Source organism: Lithobates pipiens, unplaced genomic scaffold (genome assembly GCF_037356315.1).
Source record: "Lithobates pipiens isolate NorthernLeopardFrog02 unplaced genomic scaffold, aLitPip1_a1.2 Scaffold_8, whole genome shotgun sequence".
NCBI lineage: Eukaryota > Metazoa > Chordata > Amphibia > Anura > Ranidae > Lithobates > Lithobates pipiens.
In genome coordinates, this window is record NW_027507903.1 from 342,056,602 (window position 1) to 342,073,152 (window position 16,551).

Genomic DNA, 16,551 nt, shown 5'->3' on the forward strand with positions numbered 1-16,551 from the left:
CATACCTCTCAGACAGGCAACAAGTGAGTTATTTGCAATCTTCATCATCCCTGTGTGCCACTGCTAGCAGACACTTCAGGGTTTGCAATAGTGTGTCCCGTGCTGGGCATCATGGTTCTTTCCAAAAGCTGCTGCGTGCTGTAGTGATGGAGGGGGACCCATGGTGACAGAGTCACCAACTTATTCCCCCCAGCCCTAACCCTTGTGAACCCAAAGGAAATCTATGGTAGCATACAGCAAACAGTTTCATATTATAATATCAGCATTGTAATATCAGTGAAAAAAACAATAGTTATATTTGACAATCGAATATAAGCTTACTTCAAAAATCGACTTTCATGTTGTGAGATGCTGGCAATCTTTTTCCACAACATTCTAAATGCTTTGCAGCCTCTGGGTGGGAATGAGGGGGGGGGGGGGGGATGCCTGATGCCTAATCACCAGTGACACTAATACAGTGATCATACTATACACTATCACTGTACTAATGACACTCGTTGGGAAGATGTTAACATCTTCAGTAGTCAAAAGGTTAAATGTGTATCTAACGAGTGTTAATTTGTGTAATGAGTGAGGATTTTGTTTTACTAAATATCTCTGTTCCGTCTACCTGAGAAAATCTTTTCCTCTGTACAGAGCCCACAGCGGGTTTCAGAGGGGGGGGGGGGGGGGGGGTTAAAACAGGCAGCAATGTACCAGTATGTCGCTGTGCCTATACATGCTGTCCATCCACAGTACAAAGCGGGCGGGCAGTCTGAAAGTGGTTAATCTGTTTAATCCACTGCAGCAAGAACCTAGAGAGCACATCACAAGGCTACTAGGCGTTTACCTCCTAAAGTCTGTTATATAAAAAGATTGCAATGGAAAGAATACTATCACCTTGCTAAAATTTCATTACACCTAAATTAAACAATTTACAACAAAAGCTCTAATGTCAGTGGCAGAGACTAAGGATCCCCAAGATGGAGTATGCTTGTACATAAAAATCCTGCTTTATTTATTTCATGTTAGTGCCCCCTTATATTGGTGGTCAGTAGAGAAGTGCCCCTTTACATTGCTCATCAGTGTAGTGCATCCTCACATTGCTCGCCAGTGTAGAAGTGTCCCCTTACATTGGTGGTTATTGCAGTGCCTCCTTACAGAGGTAATTAGTGGATTGCCATCTTACATTTGGAGTTAGTGTATTGCCCCTTTACATTGGTGATAAGTCTAGTGCCCTTTTGAGACTGATGGCCAATGGAAAAGTACACTTTTATATTGGTGGTCAAAATAAAAGGAGCCCTTTGACAATAGTGATAAGTGTAGCGCTACCTTACTTGTGTGGCACGTAGAGTAGTGCCCCCATACATTGGTTGCCAGTGGAGAAATGCATCCATAAACTGGTGCTCAGTGTAATGCCCCCTCAAACTGCTGGAAAGTAAAGAAGTTCCCTAATACAAAGGGTGGTCAGTGCAGCATTTTATCAATTTGTTTGTGAAACAAATGCCATTATTGGTTACAAGGGTTATTTGAATACAGTTTATGCATGTGTGCATGATTGCCTGTCATTATGTATAGACTACTGTATGCTCACTTGTTTTATCTTTAATCTTAGGCTTTACTAAGCTTGGGTACACGTGATCTGAACATTCAAACAGTGTGTACAGCTACCTGTCTGACAGAAGCTGGTCTTACAACTGGTTTCTGTTGAGCAGCCTTGCTGAAAAACCAGCATCTGTCCACCAACCGATCAGCGCTGGCAGCCAATGGCTCAGTGTGTTCTGTCGCAGGGGCAGTCCCCCTGTCCAAACACAATAGCACAGCGGCAGAGGTCACTGCACTAACAACGCTTAGGTAGTATGGTGACCTCTCATTTTTCTTTTTCATTCAGCCCGCTGGTTTAAACGAAAAAAAAAAAACTTTAAGTGTGTACCTAGCCTATGACTGTAATAGGCACAATGACTACATTAGAGTAAACTTTTTTACTTATTTTGTGCATTATTGGATGGTTGGAAGTCTCTCTCTTGTAATTGAGTGCTTTCTTACCTTTAGCAAAGTGCAGAGGGACGATTGTTTTTTACACTGTTAACATGTAAAATGTTTTTAAAAGAATACATGTTAAAAAAAAAAAAAACAATGCGATTCAAAGTTCAAAAAGTAAAAAAGGACAGGGCTGTGTCCAGGCATATATAAAATGCCAATAAATGTGTCAATCGCCAATATATAACAAGCAAGTGATGATTATTCTAAATACTAGTACCCAGTGATTCTGCAGTGATAATAGCATGTGAAAAGAAAAAAAAAGAAAAAAAAAAAGATGAAACTTAATATAATACAAGTAAATAATCCAAAAGGACCAAAAAAAATAAAACACGTGTGCACGTGTCAAATCTCCTAAAAAAAAAAAAAAAAAAAAATATATCAATGAAGTGTACTAATAGCAAATAAAATCATATGTCCAAAAAATGTGTTCATCTAAAAATCCACACTATGATTCTCCAATTTGTATATATCCAAGTGTGGCAAAAAACAGTGTAATCCTTATTATTACTAACACCGCTTCTAGTGACTAATCCTCCACTGCTTGTTTAGTGGCTAGTATTTGATTGACCAGCAAACAGGTATTTCCTTCTACAGGGTGCAATGATCTGTAGCTCCCTAATGGCAGGTTTCCACCCTCCTCCACATTGTTATAGTGATCAGCAGGCAGGCATACTTTGCAGGGCGCAATGCTCTGTGGATACGGAATGAATAATCCCAGCGATCCTTCGCTATTACCGATCAGCATCTCCAGAAAAGTGCATTGATATGGAAAATAAGCGCATCGTAGTATAAAATCCTTTCTAAAATCCTTAGTTTATTAAAATCATAGTACACACACACATATATATATATATATATATATGGACACAGTATATATATATATATATATATATATATATATATATATATATATATATATATATATATATATACATACACACACATACATACATTATATATATATATATATATATATATATATATATATATATATATACACACATACATATACACACACACACACATATATATATATATACACACACACACACACACACACACACATATATATGGATGTGTCTACCGTCACAGGCATATAAGCGTAGATAGATACACACATTATATATATATATATATATATATATTTGGAATTTTAAAGTAGAGTTTTTTTTAGGTTGGATCACTTTAAATTTTGCGATATAATTGTTGTCAATAACTTATCATGTATTTGTTCGATTGTGGATTAGGAGTTTTTAGTTATCATAAGGTTGGAGTCTTAGAGTGAATTCATTTGTTTTAAGTAATCATGACTAAATAATTAGTGAATTTAAATGATTTTATCCTTAATTTATTAAGATTATAGTACACTCACATATGGAGGTGGCTACCGACACGGATAAGTGTAGATACATATACGGGCTTGCTCCGGATCAATGCCGCAAGCAGACACCTGATGTAGCGTGGTGACGATACCTCCAAGCAGCACACCTTACATCCGTTTCGTCGTTAGACATGTTCACGGGGCAGTGGAATGTTCGTCATCATGCATCATTTAAATACACTATTTACTCATGATTACTTAAAATCAATTAATTAACTCTAAGACTCCAACCTTATGATAACTAAAAACTCTTAATCCACAATCAAACAAATGAATGATACATTGACATCAATTACAGTATCTCACAAAAGTGAGTACACCCCCTTACATTTTTGTAAATATTTGAATATACCTATTCATGTGACAACACTGAAGAAATGACACTTTGCTACAATGAAAAGTAGTGAGTGTACAGCTTGGATAACAGTGTAAATTTGCTGTCCCCTCAAAATAACTCAGCACACAGCCATTAATGTCTAAACCGCTGGCAACAAAAGTGAGTACACCCCTAAATGAAAATGTCCGAACTCGTTAGTGCCACTAGGTATCAGGTGTGAAAGGGGAGCAGGTGTGTTAAATTTGGTGCCATCTCACTCACTCTCTCATACTGGTTACTGTCAGTGTTGTCACACGAACAGATATAATAAAATATTTACAAAAATGTGAGGGGTATACTTCTGTGAGACACTGTATATCGCAAAATGTAAAGTGCCAGTGATCCAACCTAAAAAAACTCGAATCAAAATTATATATATATATATATATATATATATATATATATATATATATATATATATATGTATCTACACTTATATACCTGTGTCGGTAGACACTTCCATATATGAGTGTACTGTGATTTTAATAAATTAAGGATTTTAAAAAGGATTTTATGTTATGTTGCACATCTTTTCCATATAATTGCACTTTCCTGGAGATACTGATAGGTAATAGCGAAGGATCGCGCCCTGCAAAGTATGCCTGCCCGCTGATCACTATATCGATACAGAGTACTGAGATTTGAGGAGTGTGGAAACCTGCCATTAGGGAGCTACAGATCATTGCACCCTGTTAGAAGGAAATGTCTGTTCACTGATTTTGTTTTTTTTTCAAATTTTTAGGAGATTTTTGACATGCACACACGTTTTCTTTTTGTTTGGTCCTTTTGAATATGTTTATTTGTTGTATTATATTAAATTAAGTTTCATATTTATTTATTTTTTTACATGCTATTATCACTGCAGAATCACTAATATTTAAAGTAAATATCACTTGTTTGTTATATATTGGAGATTAACAATTTTTTTTACATTTTATATACACCTGAATACAGCACTGTCGGTTTTCATTTTTTTTTATCTTTGATCGAGGTCCCTCAATTCGATAGCAGCTGAACAGGATTAATAATTAGCAACATCTTGGCATGGTCCACTTTACTTTCATGCTTCAAAAGTTCAATTCTTAATTGTTTCATCTGGTTTCTATAAAATTATGTGTAAATATAGTCCCCATAAATCGTTCAGAGATTTTCATTAATTTCCTATATCCATATTTCAACAATTCTTTCTGCTCTCAATATTCCCCTTTTGTAGCCAAGCATTTAGATACACTAAAAGGAGGGACTACAAGTGTAAGTAATGAATCAGGCCAGAGTGAAAGAACACATCTCCTTTGACATGCCTTTTTCTCCCTACTGGCCACTGGATAGTACAGAGTTTAGCTGTGCTGTCCCTATCATTCCCTTGATTACTGTTCCAAAAGCAGGCCTTAGAGAATGTAATCAAGCAATTGATGGGCTGACTGCACAGCTGAAGTCTAAACCATCCAGTGTCCAGCTATATCCCTTGAACATGCACATATAAAGGGTGCCCACTGTTCTGGACACCATTTATATGGCTGTAACTGGAGATACTGGAAGGTACCATGGGAGATGTTTTGCAATCAGCAAGGAGATTATTTATTCCCCACCCCCCACTGGCTGTTATAAAGAGCTGGAAATGCTTAAACTGGAGCTACAGGGATGGACTTGGGGATATGATCAAATTTTCAAAAGTAAGAATACAGCATTTTGAAGTCAGTTACATAATGGACTTTAGGTGCATTTTATCCGACTTACATTTAACAGATATTTTAAAATTTGGAGGAAGTTCCAGACACACTTGGATTTCCCCTCCCGGATCAGTGTCGGCTCTCTTAAACTCATCTTCAGAGTATATACTACTGAGAGCTAGCAGTTCATCCTCCTGGGCCTCCTGATTTTCAGAGGACATTGGTTATCTGTGAAGGTCATCACACAGAGTATGTTAATTTTAGTGAAGTTGCAATTACTATAAAACACACAGAATAAAATCACTTCATCATTAAGTTTAAAAACCACGTCAGTTTAAAAGAAAAATCTAAATTACAGTCAATTTCACAATAAAACTTGCAATAACAAGTTTAATAACTTTAGAGTGATGCATTTCTGTTTTCAATACTATACTGTATATACTTATTATAATCTCCCAATTAAGGCAATAGAGTTCCCCTTCACACAAAACTAGTTACCTCTAAGTAGAATTTTTCTTTAAAAGTCTTTTTTAGTTATAAGCAAAACCTGGTTGTCTAAATCAAACCCTGGTTTATTATGACTTGAATACCCTACAAGAAAAAAATCCCAGCCTAAATTCCTGATACTTTTCCTGTCAAGCTGAAAGTTTTGGGTGCTCCTGCCAACAACTGTTGGTTTCACCTGTTGCAGTATTTGTAAAAAAGAAAAAGAAAATCCTTAGACTTACCGGTGACAGTATTTCTAGAAGGCTTTCAGGACAGCACCTGGAGAGAGTGTAGCTCCACCCAACTTTCCAGGAAACACTGCGAATAATTCCTTTTAAAAGCAGCCCCCTTTCACCATGGCTTCAGTCATAAACGAGAAACCCCCAGCCATACTGAAAAACTGAATTTTGAAACAAAAACAAAATATACACATACAATAAAAAAAGTGCAAGTCAAATTGGAAACCACTAGGGAAGGTAATAGCTGCTGTCCTGAAAGACTTCTAGAAATACCGTCACCGGTTTTCTCAAAGCATCTTTCAGGACAGCACCTGGAGAGGATAAGCAATAAACTTACTCTAGGGTGGGACAACCGCTTGTAGGACCTTACGGCCAAAGACCTGCTCTGAGGCTGACATTAGATCTAATCTATAATGCTGGATGAACGTAGTGAAACTTGTCCACGTTGTGGCTTTACAGATTTGGTTGGGAGAGGTGCCAGCCCTCTCAGCCCAAAATGTTGCCACTGCCCTCATTGAGTGGGCTTGGATACCCTCTGGTGGTATCTGCCCTAAGACTTTGTAGGCTTCCTCAGTGGCTGTTCTGAGCCCTCTTCCTATTGAGCTCTTGGAAGCATGCTGTCCCTTATGTGTCCCTGAGAACAGCACAATGACTTTGTCAATGAATTTGACTAGCTAAATTGTTTGGTCAATTCCAGATAATGCATTAGGCATCTCTTCACATCCAGCGTATAGAACTTTTCCTCTTTAAAATTGGCTGGGGATGTGCAGAATGTTGGTAGAATCAGCTCCTGAGAACGATGAAAGGCGGAAGAGACTTTAGGAAGAAAGCCTGGGCCCACCTTCAGGATTATCCGATCTGGAAAGACTGTTAGGAAAGGTGCCATTATGGAAAAAGTTTGCAGCTCACCAACTCCCCTGGTGAAGGGTTCTGCTACTAATAAGGCCGTTTTCAGAGTTCAAATTTTTACTGGCGCCTCCTCTAGAGGTTTGAAAGGATTCCCTGCTAGCCCCTGCAGGACCACTGCCAAGTCCCAACTTGGACATTTTTTTTTTTTTATATAGGTGCTGGTCTTGACCTAGCCATTGTTTTAAAGAACCTAATGGATCTCTTGATAACTGTACTTCCAAAAAAACTGATAAACGCAGCCACCTGTGTCTTTAAGGTGCTAACCGCTAACCCCTTCTCCATTCCGTCATGAAGAAATTCCAGGATGGAATTTTCTCCTGCGGCAAATACTTCTTTGTCCCGCACCAGGAGTTGTAGCATTTCCAAACCTTGAAATAAATATCTCGTGACTTTTTTCCTGCTGTTTAACAGCATAGAAACTGATTTGTCCGACAGACCCCCTTCTTTAGGATCTGCTCCTCAGAAACCAGGCTGCTAACTTGAGCCGGCTTACGTCTGGATGCCAGATGGGTCCCTGGCTCAGAAGAACGTCCCATAGGGGTAACATCCAATGGGGTTCCCTTGCTAGTTTCAGGAGTATTGAGAACTAAATCCTCTTGGGCCAAAAGGGAGCCACCCGTATTAGATTCTGGAAAACTTCAGAGTCTAGACTCCATTCTGATTCCGAAACTGTTCTCCTGCTCCGAAAGTCACCCTGCAGAGATTTAAGCTTCCTTTCAGGTGTATGGCTGACTGGGACCCCAAGATTCTTCTCTGCCCAGATTAAGATCTCCCAAGCCAAGGACAGGAGAACCCTACTCCTGGTACCTCCCTGCTTTGCTACGTGGGCGACTGCCATGGCATTGTCGCACAAGACCTGAACGTGTTGATCCCTGCTCTCTTCCTGAAACCAGAGAAGCCCGGTTCAAATTGCTTTCAGCTCCCTCCAACTGGGTGATCTTTTTGCATCTGAACTTGTCCAGAGCCCCTGGGCAAAACAATCTTCCAGATGAACCCTCTACCCCCAGGAGCTTGCATCTGTCGTTAAAATTATTGGGAGGTAGGAAATACCCAAAGTAGGCCCTCGCTTAGGTTTAACTGGTTCCTCCACCACCATAATTTTCTACTCACTTGCGTGGGAATCACAAACCTCTTTTCCAAGGGTTCTTCGTGCCTCCAATTTTGGAGAATCGCTTGCTGCAGATCCTTTGAGTGAAAACAGCCGTAATGGAGGATGTTAGAAGACCCAGAGTCGACATTGCTGACCGTACTGTTACTGGCGAGCTTGTCTGGATCTGTTTTATTGCCCCCCCCCCCCCCCCCCAGGATCTTTTCCTTTTTCTCTTCCGGCAAGAAGATCCTTTGTTGATGCTGTAACCCAAAAATGTTATCACTTGTGAAGGGATTAAGTTTGACTTCTCCTCGTTCAGGATCCAACCTAGGTCTTGCAAGTGGTATTTTGTTCTGTTCAGAGTCGCCAGCAGCTGATCTTTTGAGCTGGCGAATAGAAACAGATAGTCCAGGTATGGAACTATCATGATTCCCTGAATCCTCAGGAGGCGCCAAGGCTTCCGCCATGACCCGGTGAAGATTCTCGGAGCAGAGGATAGACCAAAATGGCAGTACTCACCGTAAAATCCTTTTCTCTGTAATTTACCGATCGACACAGCTCCTCTCTTAGCCATTGGGTTGTTATGCCCACCTTTATAAGAATACTAGGCATTACATGTTATGTAACAGACAGAACTTTCCAGTTCCACCCAGGAGGCAGTCCCTTGGGTAACAACCCTCCAGCCTGCCATGTAGTCATCAGTATGTCAACAAGCCGTAAACGTAAAGAGAAAAAAAAAAAGAGGAGGGGCGGGTGCTGTGTCAGTCGGTGAATTACAGAGAAAAGGATTTTACAGCGAGTACAAAAAAAAAAAAAAAAAATATTTTCTCTTATATTCACCGACCGACACAGCTCCTCTCTCAAGCAGTGCCAAACGAGGGGTGGGAAAACAGCATAAAAAACTTCATCCACCATGGCAAGTGGGAACTAGTGAAACTTTACCCACAAAAAACAACAGTGCGTGGAAGAATCCACCACAAAATCAGGGTACCCTCAACATGAGTAACTACCCACAACCACACCAAAAACCTGCGGAATGTAATGCAACAGTGCATTAACTTAACAATACTGCGTTTTTATAGAAAAAACAGGACAAAATTTAAATATTGCATACGCAATTGCAACTTATACGGCCGCCTGCCAAACTTTGCGGCCAAAACATGTGGACAGACAACCAGGTCACCGCTTTACATACTTGAGCAACAGACGCTTGGTGTCGGAAGGCCCAAGACGTTCCCGATTGCCTTTGTGGAGTGGGCCGTGACCAGAAAAGGGGGCACCTGCCCCTTCAAGGCATAGGCTTGCACTACAATCTGTCTGATCCACCTGGAAATGGTGGCCGACGAGACCGCCATGACTTTCTTTGGACCAGCCCCCGAAACAAACAGCGAATCTGATTTCCGGAAGGGAGCCGTGGCAGACAAATATACCTTCAGAGCCCAAACCATGTCCAGAGCGTGAAGGGCCACCTCCTGTCGGCTTAGATCACAGAGATGGTAACACAATGTCCTCATTGATATGAAAAGCCGAGACCACCTTCGGCAGAAAAAACGGTTGCGGACGCAACACCACCTTATCCTTGTAGATAACCAGATAGGTCGACTTGCAGGACAAGACCGCCAGTTCCAAAACCCTCCTGGCTGATGTGATGACCACTAGAAAGACCACTTTCTGGGAAAGAGTCAACAAGGGAATCTCCCCGATATTTTCAAATGGCGGTTTTTGAAGCGCCGATAACACCAGGTTCAGATCCCACGGGGGTACGGAGGACGCACCGGAGTGACTACATGTCGCACCCCTTGAACCAAGTTACTCACTAATGAGTGAGACGCCAGGAGTTGCTGGAAAAAAAAAAAGAAATTTGCCCCTTAATGGTACTTAATGCCAATTTCTGGTCTACTCCTTGCTGAAGAAACAGCAGGATCCTGGATATAGAAAAGGAGCACGGATGCCATTCTTTCTCCTCACACATGGAGATGTAAGCCTTCCAGGTCCGATGATATATCTTCCGAGAGGATGATTTCCATGCTCTCAACATAGTGGGGGGGATCACCGAGTCCGACAGACCCCGGTTCCTCAACATCTGGCTCTCAATAGCCATGCCGTTAAGGCCAGCAATGGTAAAGCAGGATGGAGAATCGGACCTTGAGACAGAAGGTCCTCTCGTAGCGGCAGTCGCCATGGGGCATCTGCCACCAGGCGCACTAGGTCTACGTAACAAGGCCGCTGAGGCCAATCTAGGGCACCCAGAATTACTGGGATCCCCTTGACTTCCACCCTGCGGAGCAGACGTGGTAACAGCTTCAGAAGAGGAAAGGCGTAGATCAGCTGGTACTGATCCCACGGAGCCACCAGCGCGTCTCATGCGTCTGCCCACGGATCTCTTGTCCTGGACACGAATCTCTGCACCTTCCAATTGAGACGGGAAGCCAGAAGATCCACATCTGGTGTGCCCCACCGCAGGCGCGGTAGCCTGAAAACCTCCGGATGAAATGCCCATTCTCCTGGGTCGAGCATCTGGCGACTTAGTCCGCCTGCCATTTCTCCACTCCCAGGTTGTAAATGGCCGACAGGCCCGGTACATGTCGTTCTGCCCACTGAAGTATGTGAGCGACCTCCCATGCGGTGGCTGAGCTTCTTGTTCCTCCTTGGTGATTGACGTATGCCACCGCAATGGTGTTGTCTGACTGGATCCTGATCGGACGCCCCTGCAGTCTCATCGACCATGTGGAGAGGCATAGCCTGATCGTTCTCAGTTCGAGCAGATTGATCGGCAACTTGGATTCCTCCATCGACCAGAGGCCCTGAGCTGACTGAACCCCCATCACTCCACCCCAGCGGGATAGAATGGCGTCCGTTGCGATCACTGCATTTTAGAGGCAGGAACGACTTCCCGAACTGAAACACCGGGGACCTCAGCCACCAGATCAGTGAATCTCTGACTAACTGGCTCATCTGGATCTGTTGATCCAGGGACAACAGAGATTTGTCCCACTTTGTCAAAATCTCCTTCTGCAGAACTCTGGTGTGGAACTGGGCATATGGTACTGCCATAAAGGAGGCCACCATGAGTCCCAGGACTCTAATGCAGAAGCGAAGCGACGACCGTTTGCGGTTCATCAGCAGTTTTACCGTGGCTCTGAGAGTCAGCAGCTTGTCTGAAGGAAGAAAAACTCTTGCTTCCCTGGAGTCCAGCAGCAAGCCTAGATACTCCAAATGCTGGGTCGGTACTACCACCGACTTCTTTAGGTTTAACAGCCACTCAAACTCTTGCAGGGTCTGCATGGAGATCGCCACATCCTCTTCTAATTCTGATGCGGAAGATGCTCTCAGGAGAAGATTGTCTAGATATCACACGAACGCGATCCCACGCTGCGGCAGCTGTGGAACTGGAGACAATACCTTGGTAAAGACTCGGGGGGCTGATGCCAACCCAAAAGGGAGAGCCACAAACTGGTAGTAGGCTTCCCCGACTGCAAACCGCAGAAACTTTTGATACCGGAGGCATATGGGTATGTGCAGGTAGGCATCCTGGATGTCCAAGGATGCCAGGGAGTCCCCTTGATGGAGTGCAGCGACTACTGAGTGAACTGATTCTATTCTGAACCTCTGCACTTTCACAAAGTGATTGAGGGCCTTTAGATCCAAGATTGGAAGTACCCCTTCCTTCTTGGGAACTCCAAACAGGTTTGAGTAGAACCCCTGGAAACTTTCAGATTCCGGAAGAGGTACAATCACCCCGCGATTCAGCAGGTTCCTTAATGCCCCCAAGAGGGCCTCCCGGCGAGCCGGGGAAATGGGTATGCTGGAGGGGAAGAATCTGTTTTGCAGCCAAGAGAGAAACTATTTTGTAGCCGTAGATAATCAGATCACAGACCCATTGGTCAGACAGTGGAGAGGACCACCGGGCTGCAAACTCCCGAAGGCGACCCCCCACCTGAGTCATGGATGGGGGAAAACTTTCATGCGGTAGCACTTTTGTTCGTAGGCTTGTTAGGCTTGCTGTTCCAGGGACGTTTCTGTCCTTCCATGGTCATCCTGTCGGGCTGGGGACATTTAACCGAAGCCCCAAAGCTCCGGGCGGACAGAAAAGCAGTTTGCGAGTGGAAAAAGAGGGCCCTTGCCTACGGCATGGCTCCTTAGTCTTCCTGGCCTGTGGGAGTAGAGTACTCTTACCACCTGTGGCATTCTTAACTACTTACCACCCGGCCAATGTACATATACAGCCGGGTGGGAGCTCTCTACTTCTGAGTGGACGTTCCTGAACGTCCATCAGAAGTAGGGGGATCGCGTGCCCATGCAGCGGCACGATCCCAATGCGCCCGTGTCACCCGGACACGGCGCATCTCGGATCGGCAGGAGGGCTCTGTGATTGGCCCTCCTGATCATATGACGTCCGTGTTCAATCACGGCTGTCATGTGATGTAAACAAACAGCCGGTTGCTAGGCAATCGGCTCCTCCTCTCCTCACACGGAAGTCATCGCTGAGGAGAGGAGAGCAGATCGCTGCAGACGGCTGATGATCAGTGAGTATGAGCTGTTTTTACAGCTTTTTACTCCCTGATCACCAGTCTAGTGTAAACACACAACACACCACACAGTATAAACACAATGTCCCCACATATGTCCCCAAATAATAAAAACACATGTCCCTAATAATAAAAACATGACCACCACATATGTCCCACTAAAATCACATGTCCCAATGATTTATCTGTACACATATGTCCGTGATCACCTGCACACATATGTACATGATCATTTGCGTACATATGTCCGTGATCACACAAACCAATTATTATACACTTAACCAAATTTTTTTACCAAAGACATGTAGCAGAGTACATTTTGGCTTAAATTTATGACAAAATTCGATTTTATTGGATTTCTTTTAAAATAGAAAAAAGAAAATAGTTTTTTTTCCAAATTTCCGCTCTTTTTTTGCTTATATCACAAAAAATAAAAAACGGAGTCGTTAATAAATAACCCCAAAATAAAGCTCTATTTGTGCAAACAAAATGATAACAATTTAATCTGGATACAGCATAGCATGACCGCGCAATTGTCATTGAAATTGCGAGAGCAATGAAAGCTGAAAATTGGGCTGGGAAGGAAGGGGGCAAAAGTGCCCTGTATTGTAGTGGTTAATAATGTCATCAAAGGAGGCTCCAAAGATCCAGTCGCCAAGGAAGGGAAGATCCATCAGGGCTCTTTTGGATGCCTGGTCAGCAGACCAGTATTTCAACCAAATCAGGCGCCTCAGCACCACTGCTGACACTGAAGCCCTGGATAACAGAGGAAGAGTATCCAGGGCCACATCACAAATGTGCTTAAGGCCTTGCACTAGTTGGTCCACTAGTTCCACGCAGACAGGAGAAGCCTGTTCTCCCAATTTGCGGTGCAACAGTTTTGCCCACTCATTTAGTGACACAAGTGCGGATGCCAGTACTGGACGCACGGCTGACCCCACAACCGTAAACAAGGAACAAGCCACTGCTTCGGCCTTCCTGTCTGTGGGATCCTTAAATGCAGGAGTGCCCTCCACCGGGATCATTGTTACTTTGTTTAACCTGGATACTGGAGGGTCCACGACCGGAGGAGCTGACCATTTTTTGAGAAGTTTCTCCTCAAAGGGGTAACGTGCCGTCATGCATTTGGGTACCGAAAAGGTCCATTGCGGGCGACCCCATTTCTTGTAAACTTGTCAAAATAAGTCAGATACGGGAACACCTTAGGTGAACGGCTGGCTTTCCGGCTTACGGGATCCAAAAGGGACCACTACCTCAGCAGAGGAATCTGCTGGCTCCTGAATCTTCAGGGTATCACGCACAGCTGTGATAAGTGCTCCAAGTGCTTTGTCGAGCACGAACCCAAACGAGGACTCATCCTTACTGTCCGAATGGTCCTGGTCAGCGTCATCTGAAACGACAGAGCAGGGGTCACCAGCCTCAGCGGGACTCAAGTCTGCGTCAGAGCTCTCCCCAGAGGAGGGGGAAGCAGGTGCCGCTTTATAGCATCTTTGCAGCCACGCACCGCCTCCATCTTGGCAACGAACGAATTGAAGACCGCCAACAAGGTGTCCAAGGGCACTGCGCAGGCGACCCGGTTGCAATTGCCTGGATTTTGGGGGAAGAAACACCAGTTTCTGAAGTCATGCTGACCCTACCCCGTCTGCCACCTGAAGGGGACTTAGGACAGTGACAGTCCCACCCTCCTTACTGCTGCTGACTGAGGGGCTCTTTCCCGCAGGACTCACCACCCTGAGTGGTTCTGCACTATCCAGCAGGTAGTGCCTGTAGTCTCTGTTGGCTCCAAGGTGCAGAGGAATCAGCTCTGTGTCGGTGGAAGCAGCTGCTAATGGCACTGAAACCGCTCTGTAGTGTGCTCAGGCTCAAAGAAAATGGCCGCCCAGCATCCAGCATAAGGACATAAAACACAGGGAAAATGGCCGCCAGAGCACATGCTGTCGCTAGAGAACACTGAAAAACGTGTTCAGGCTTCCAGAAAATGGCCACCAACGTCCAGTATAACCTCTAGGGACATGAAAAACAGGACCCAGGACACAGCCAGCCAGGGCAACCCCCCCCCCCACCCCGAGAGCCCCTGCACAGACACACACAGCTCTGCAGCATCCCCCACATGGAGGGGGGGAAGATAGGGACAGGGAGAGAAGTGAGGGACCCCCGAATCTACCTCCCAGGGAATGCCCAGCTGCTCAGCCCCACCGAGGCAGGGAGAGCTTTACTTACCAGGCCTGAAGAGCTGGGAGACATTCCATTACAGACCCGTACAGGGTGGCTGCTGGCCCGGCACACTGTGATGCAGACATCAGTAGCTTGGTCATATGTGTGCCCCAGAGCATAAAAGCTCACGACCACCTCAGGAGCTGAGGTTTCGTCGTGGCAGACCCAGCGCAGAGCTCTGGCATGGACACACTTGACGGCCAGACTGGGGAGACTACAAGGATAAGGGTAGCCAGCCTGTCACCCAGCCGGCTGTTGACAGCAGATCACAGAATCTATCAACTTGCGCAAAAAGCCAAGCTTCTGCAGTAAAAAACACAGACTCATGGGCCCGTCAGGGTTCCTAGGTCCTTCTCCTTCACTAGGCAAAATAAAACTGATGACTGCATGGCAGGCTGGAGGGCTGTCCAGCCTGCCATGCCCCCTGGGCGGAACTGGAAAGTTCTCTGTGTTACATAACATGTAATGCCTAGTATTCTCCTAAAGGTGGGCGTAACAACCCAATGGCTAAGTGAGGAGCTGTGTCAGTCGGTGAATATAAGAGAAAAATTATTTTTGATTAAAAGGAGTCATCATCTTTTTTGCCAGAAACGCCTTTTGTCTGCGGTCTAAAATAGCCTCTAAGTCAGAGCCAAAAATTAGATCCCCCATTAAAAGGAGAGCTAGAGCTTCGCTTTAGAAATGGAGTCCCCAGACCAAGTTTTTAACCAGAGCGCCCTTCTCACTGAATTTATCAGGGCTGAAGTCCTAGCGGACATTCTGATTGATTCCGCTGAGGCATCCGCTAAATATCCCACTGCCCTTACAGTACTGGGATGGTATCCAACAGATCCTCTCGGGAGGTACCTCCCTCGATGTGCTGCTTCAAATGCTCTAGCCAGTGCTCCAAGTTTCTGGCAACCATGGTTGAAGCCATGTTTGGTTTAAGATATGCCAAGGAATTATTTGAAGTATTTCCTGGGGAGTTGGGTGGAGCTACACTTTCTCCAGGTGCTGTCCTAAAAGACGCTTTGAGAAAAATCAACAAGTAGAAAGAGAACCCTTCATATTGACCAGAGCAGGTGCGCAGAGCCAGGAACTAAAAAACATATACCTTCCCTATAGAGTCCCTAAGCAATGCAAGAAATCGGTAGGTGGTTTAGTCCTTCAGCATCTACCAAAACGGAATTATCAATTTTGGGTGAACTGACCCTTTAAATGTTTTTTACAGTAAAGTGAAAATTTGATAACCCTTCCTGCTAATACACTTTACACAAAGTTCCAGAATAGCACCATAGTGGGAGTATGTATCTTTCTTTATAACCAAGAGTCAGGATATCAGAAAGCAAAAAAAACAAAACAAAAAAACAACAACTTAATTTAAAGCTGAACTCCAGGTATGTTTTTTATTGCATAGTTAGACTGATCCAGCTTGTAAGTATTCATATTCTATAGCAGTGAGCAGTGCTAGTACAGCGATTTCCCCAGCTGCCCTTCTGCATAGTAAACACAGGGGTTGCTCCATAATCACAGCCACCATTCATAGAATGCCATGTATTGTTTCAATGAATGCAGTGTTCTATGATTGGAAGAGGTGGGGAGGACAGATGGTGAGATCTCTTTCTTGTTCAATTAACAAATGCCTTGTATTTATTT

At 44.1% G+C, this 16,551-nt stretch overlaps 1 protein-coding gene across 2 annotated transcripts in view; it reads right to left on the bottom strand.

The window, feature by feature from the left end:
- Positions 1-16,551, bottom strand: part of RNF14 (ring finger protein 14) — an 89,426-nt gene that overhangs the window by 49,280 nt on the left and 23,595 nt on the right. For both annotated transcript variants that reach the window (XM_077473139.1, XM_077473140.1), the window contains one exon: positions 5,517-5,677. In XM_077473139.1, coding sequence (XP_077329265.1) covers positions 5,517-5,670 — 154 coding nt within the window. In that variant the 5' untranslated portion in view covers positions 5,671-5,677. The remainder of the gene's footprint in view (positions 1-5,516; positions 5,678-16,551) is intronic.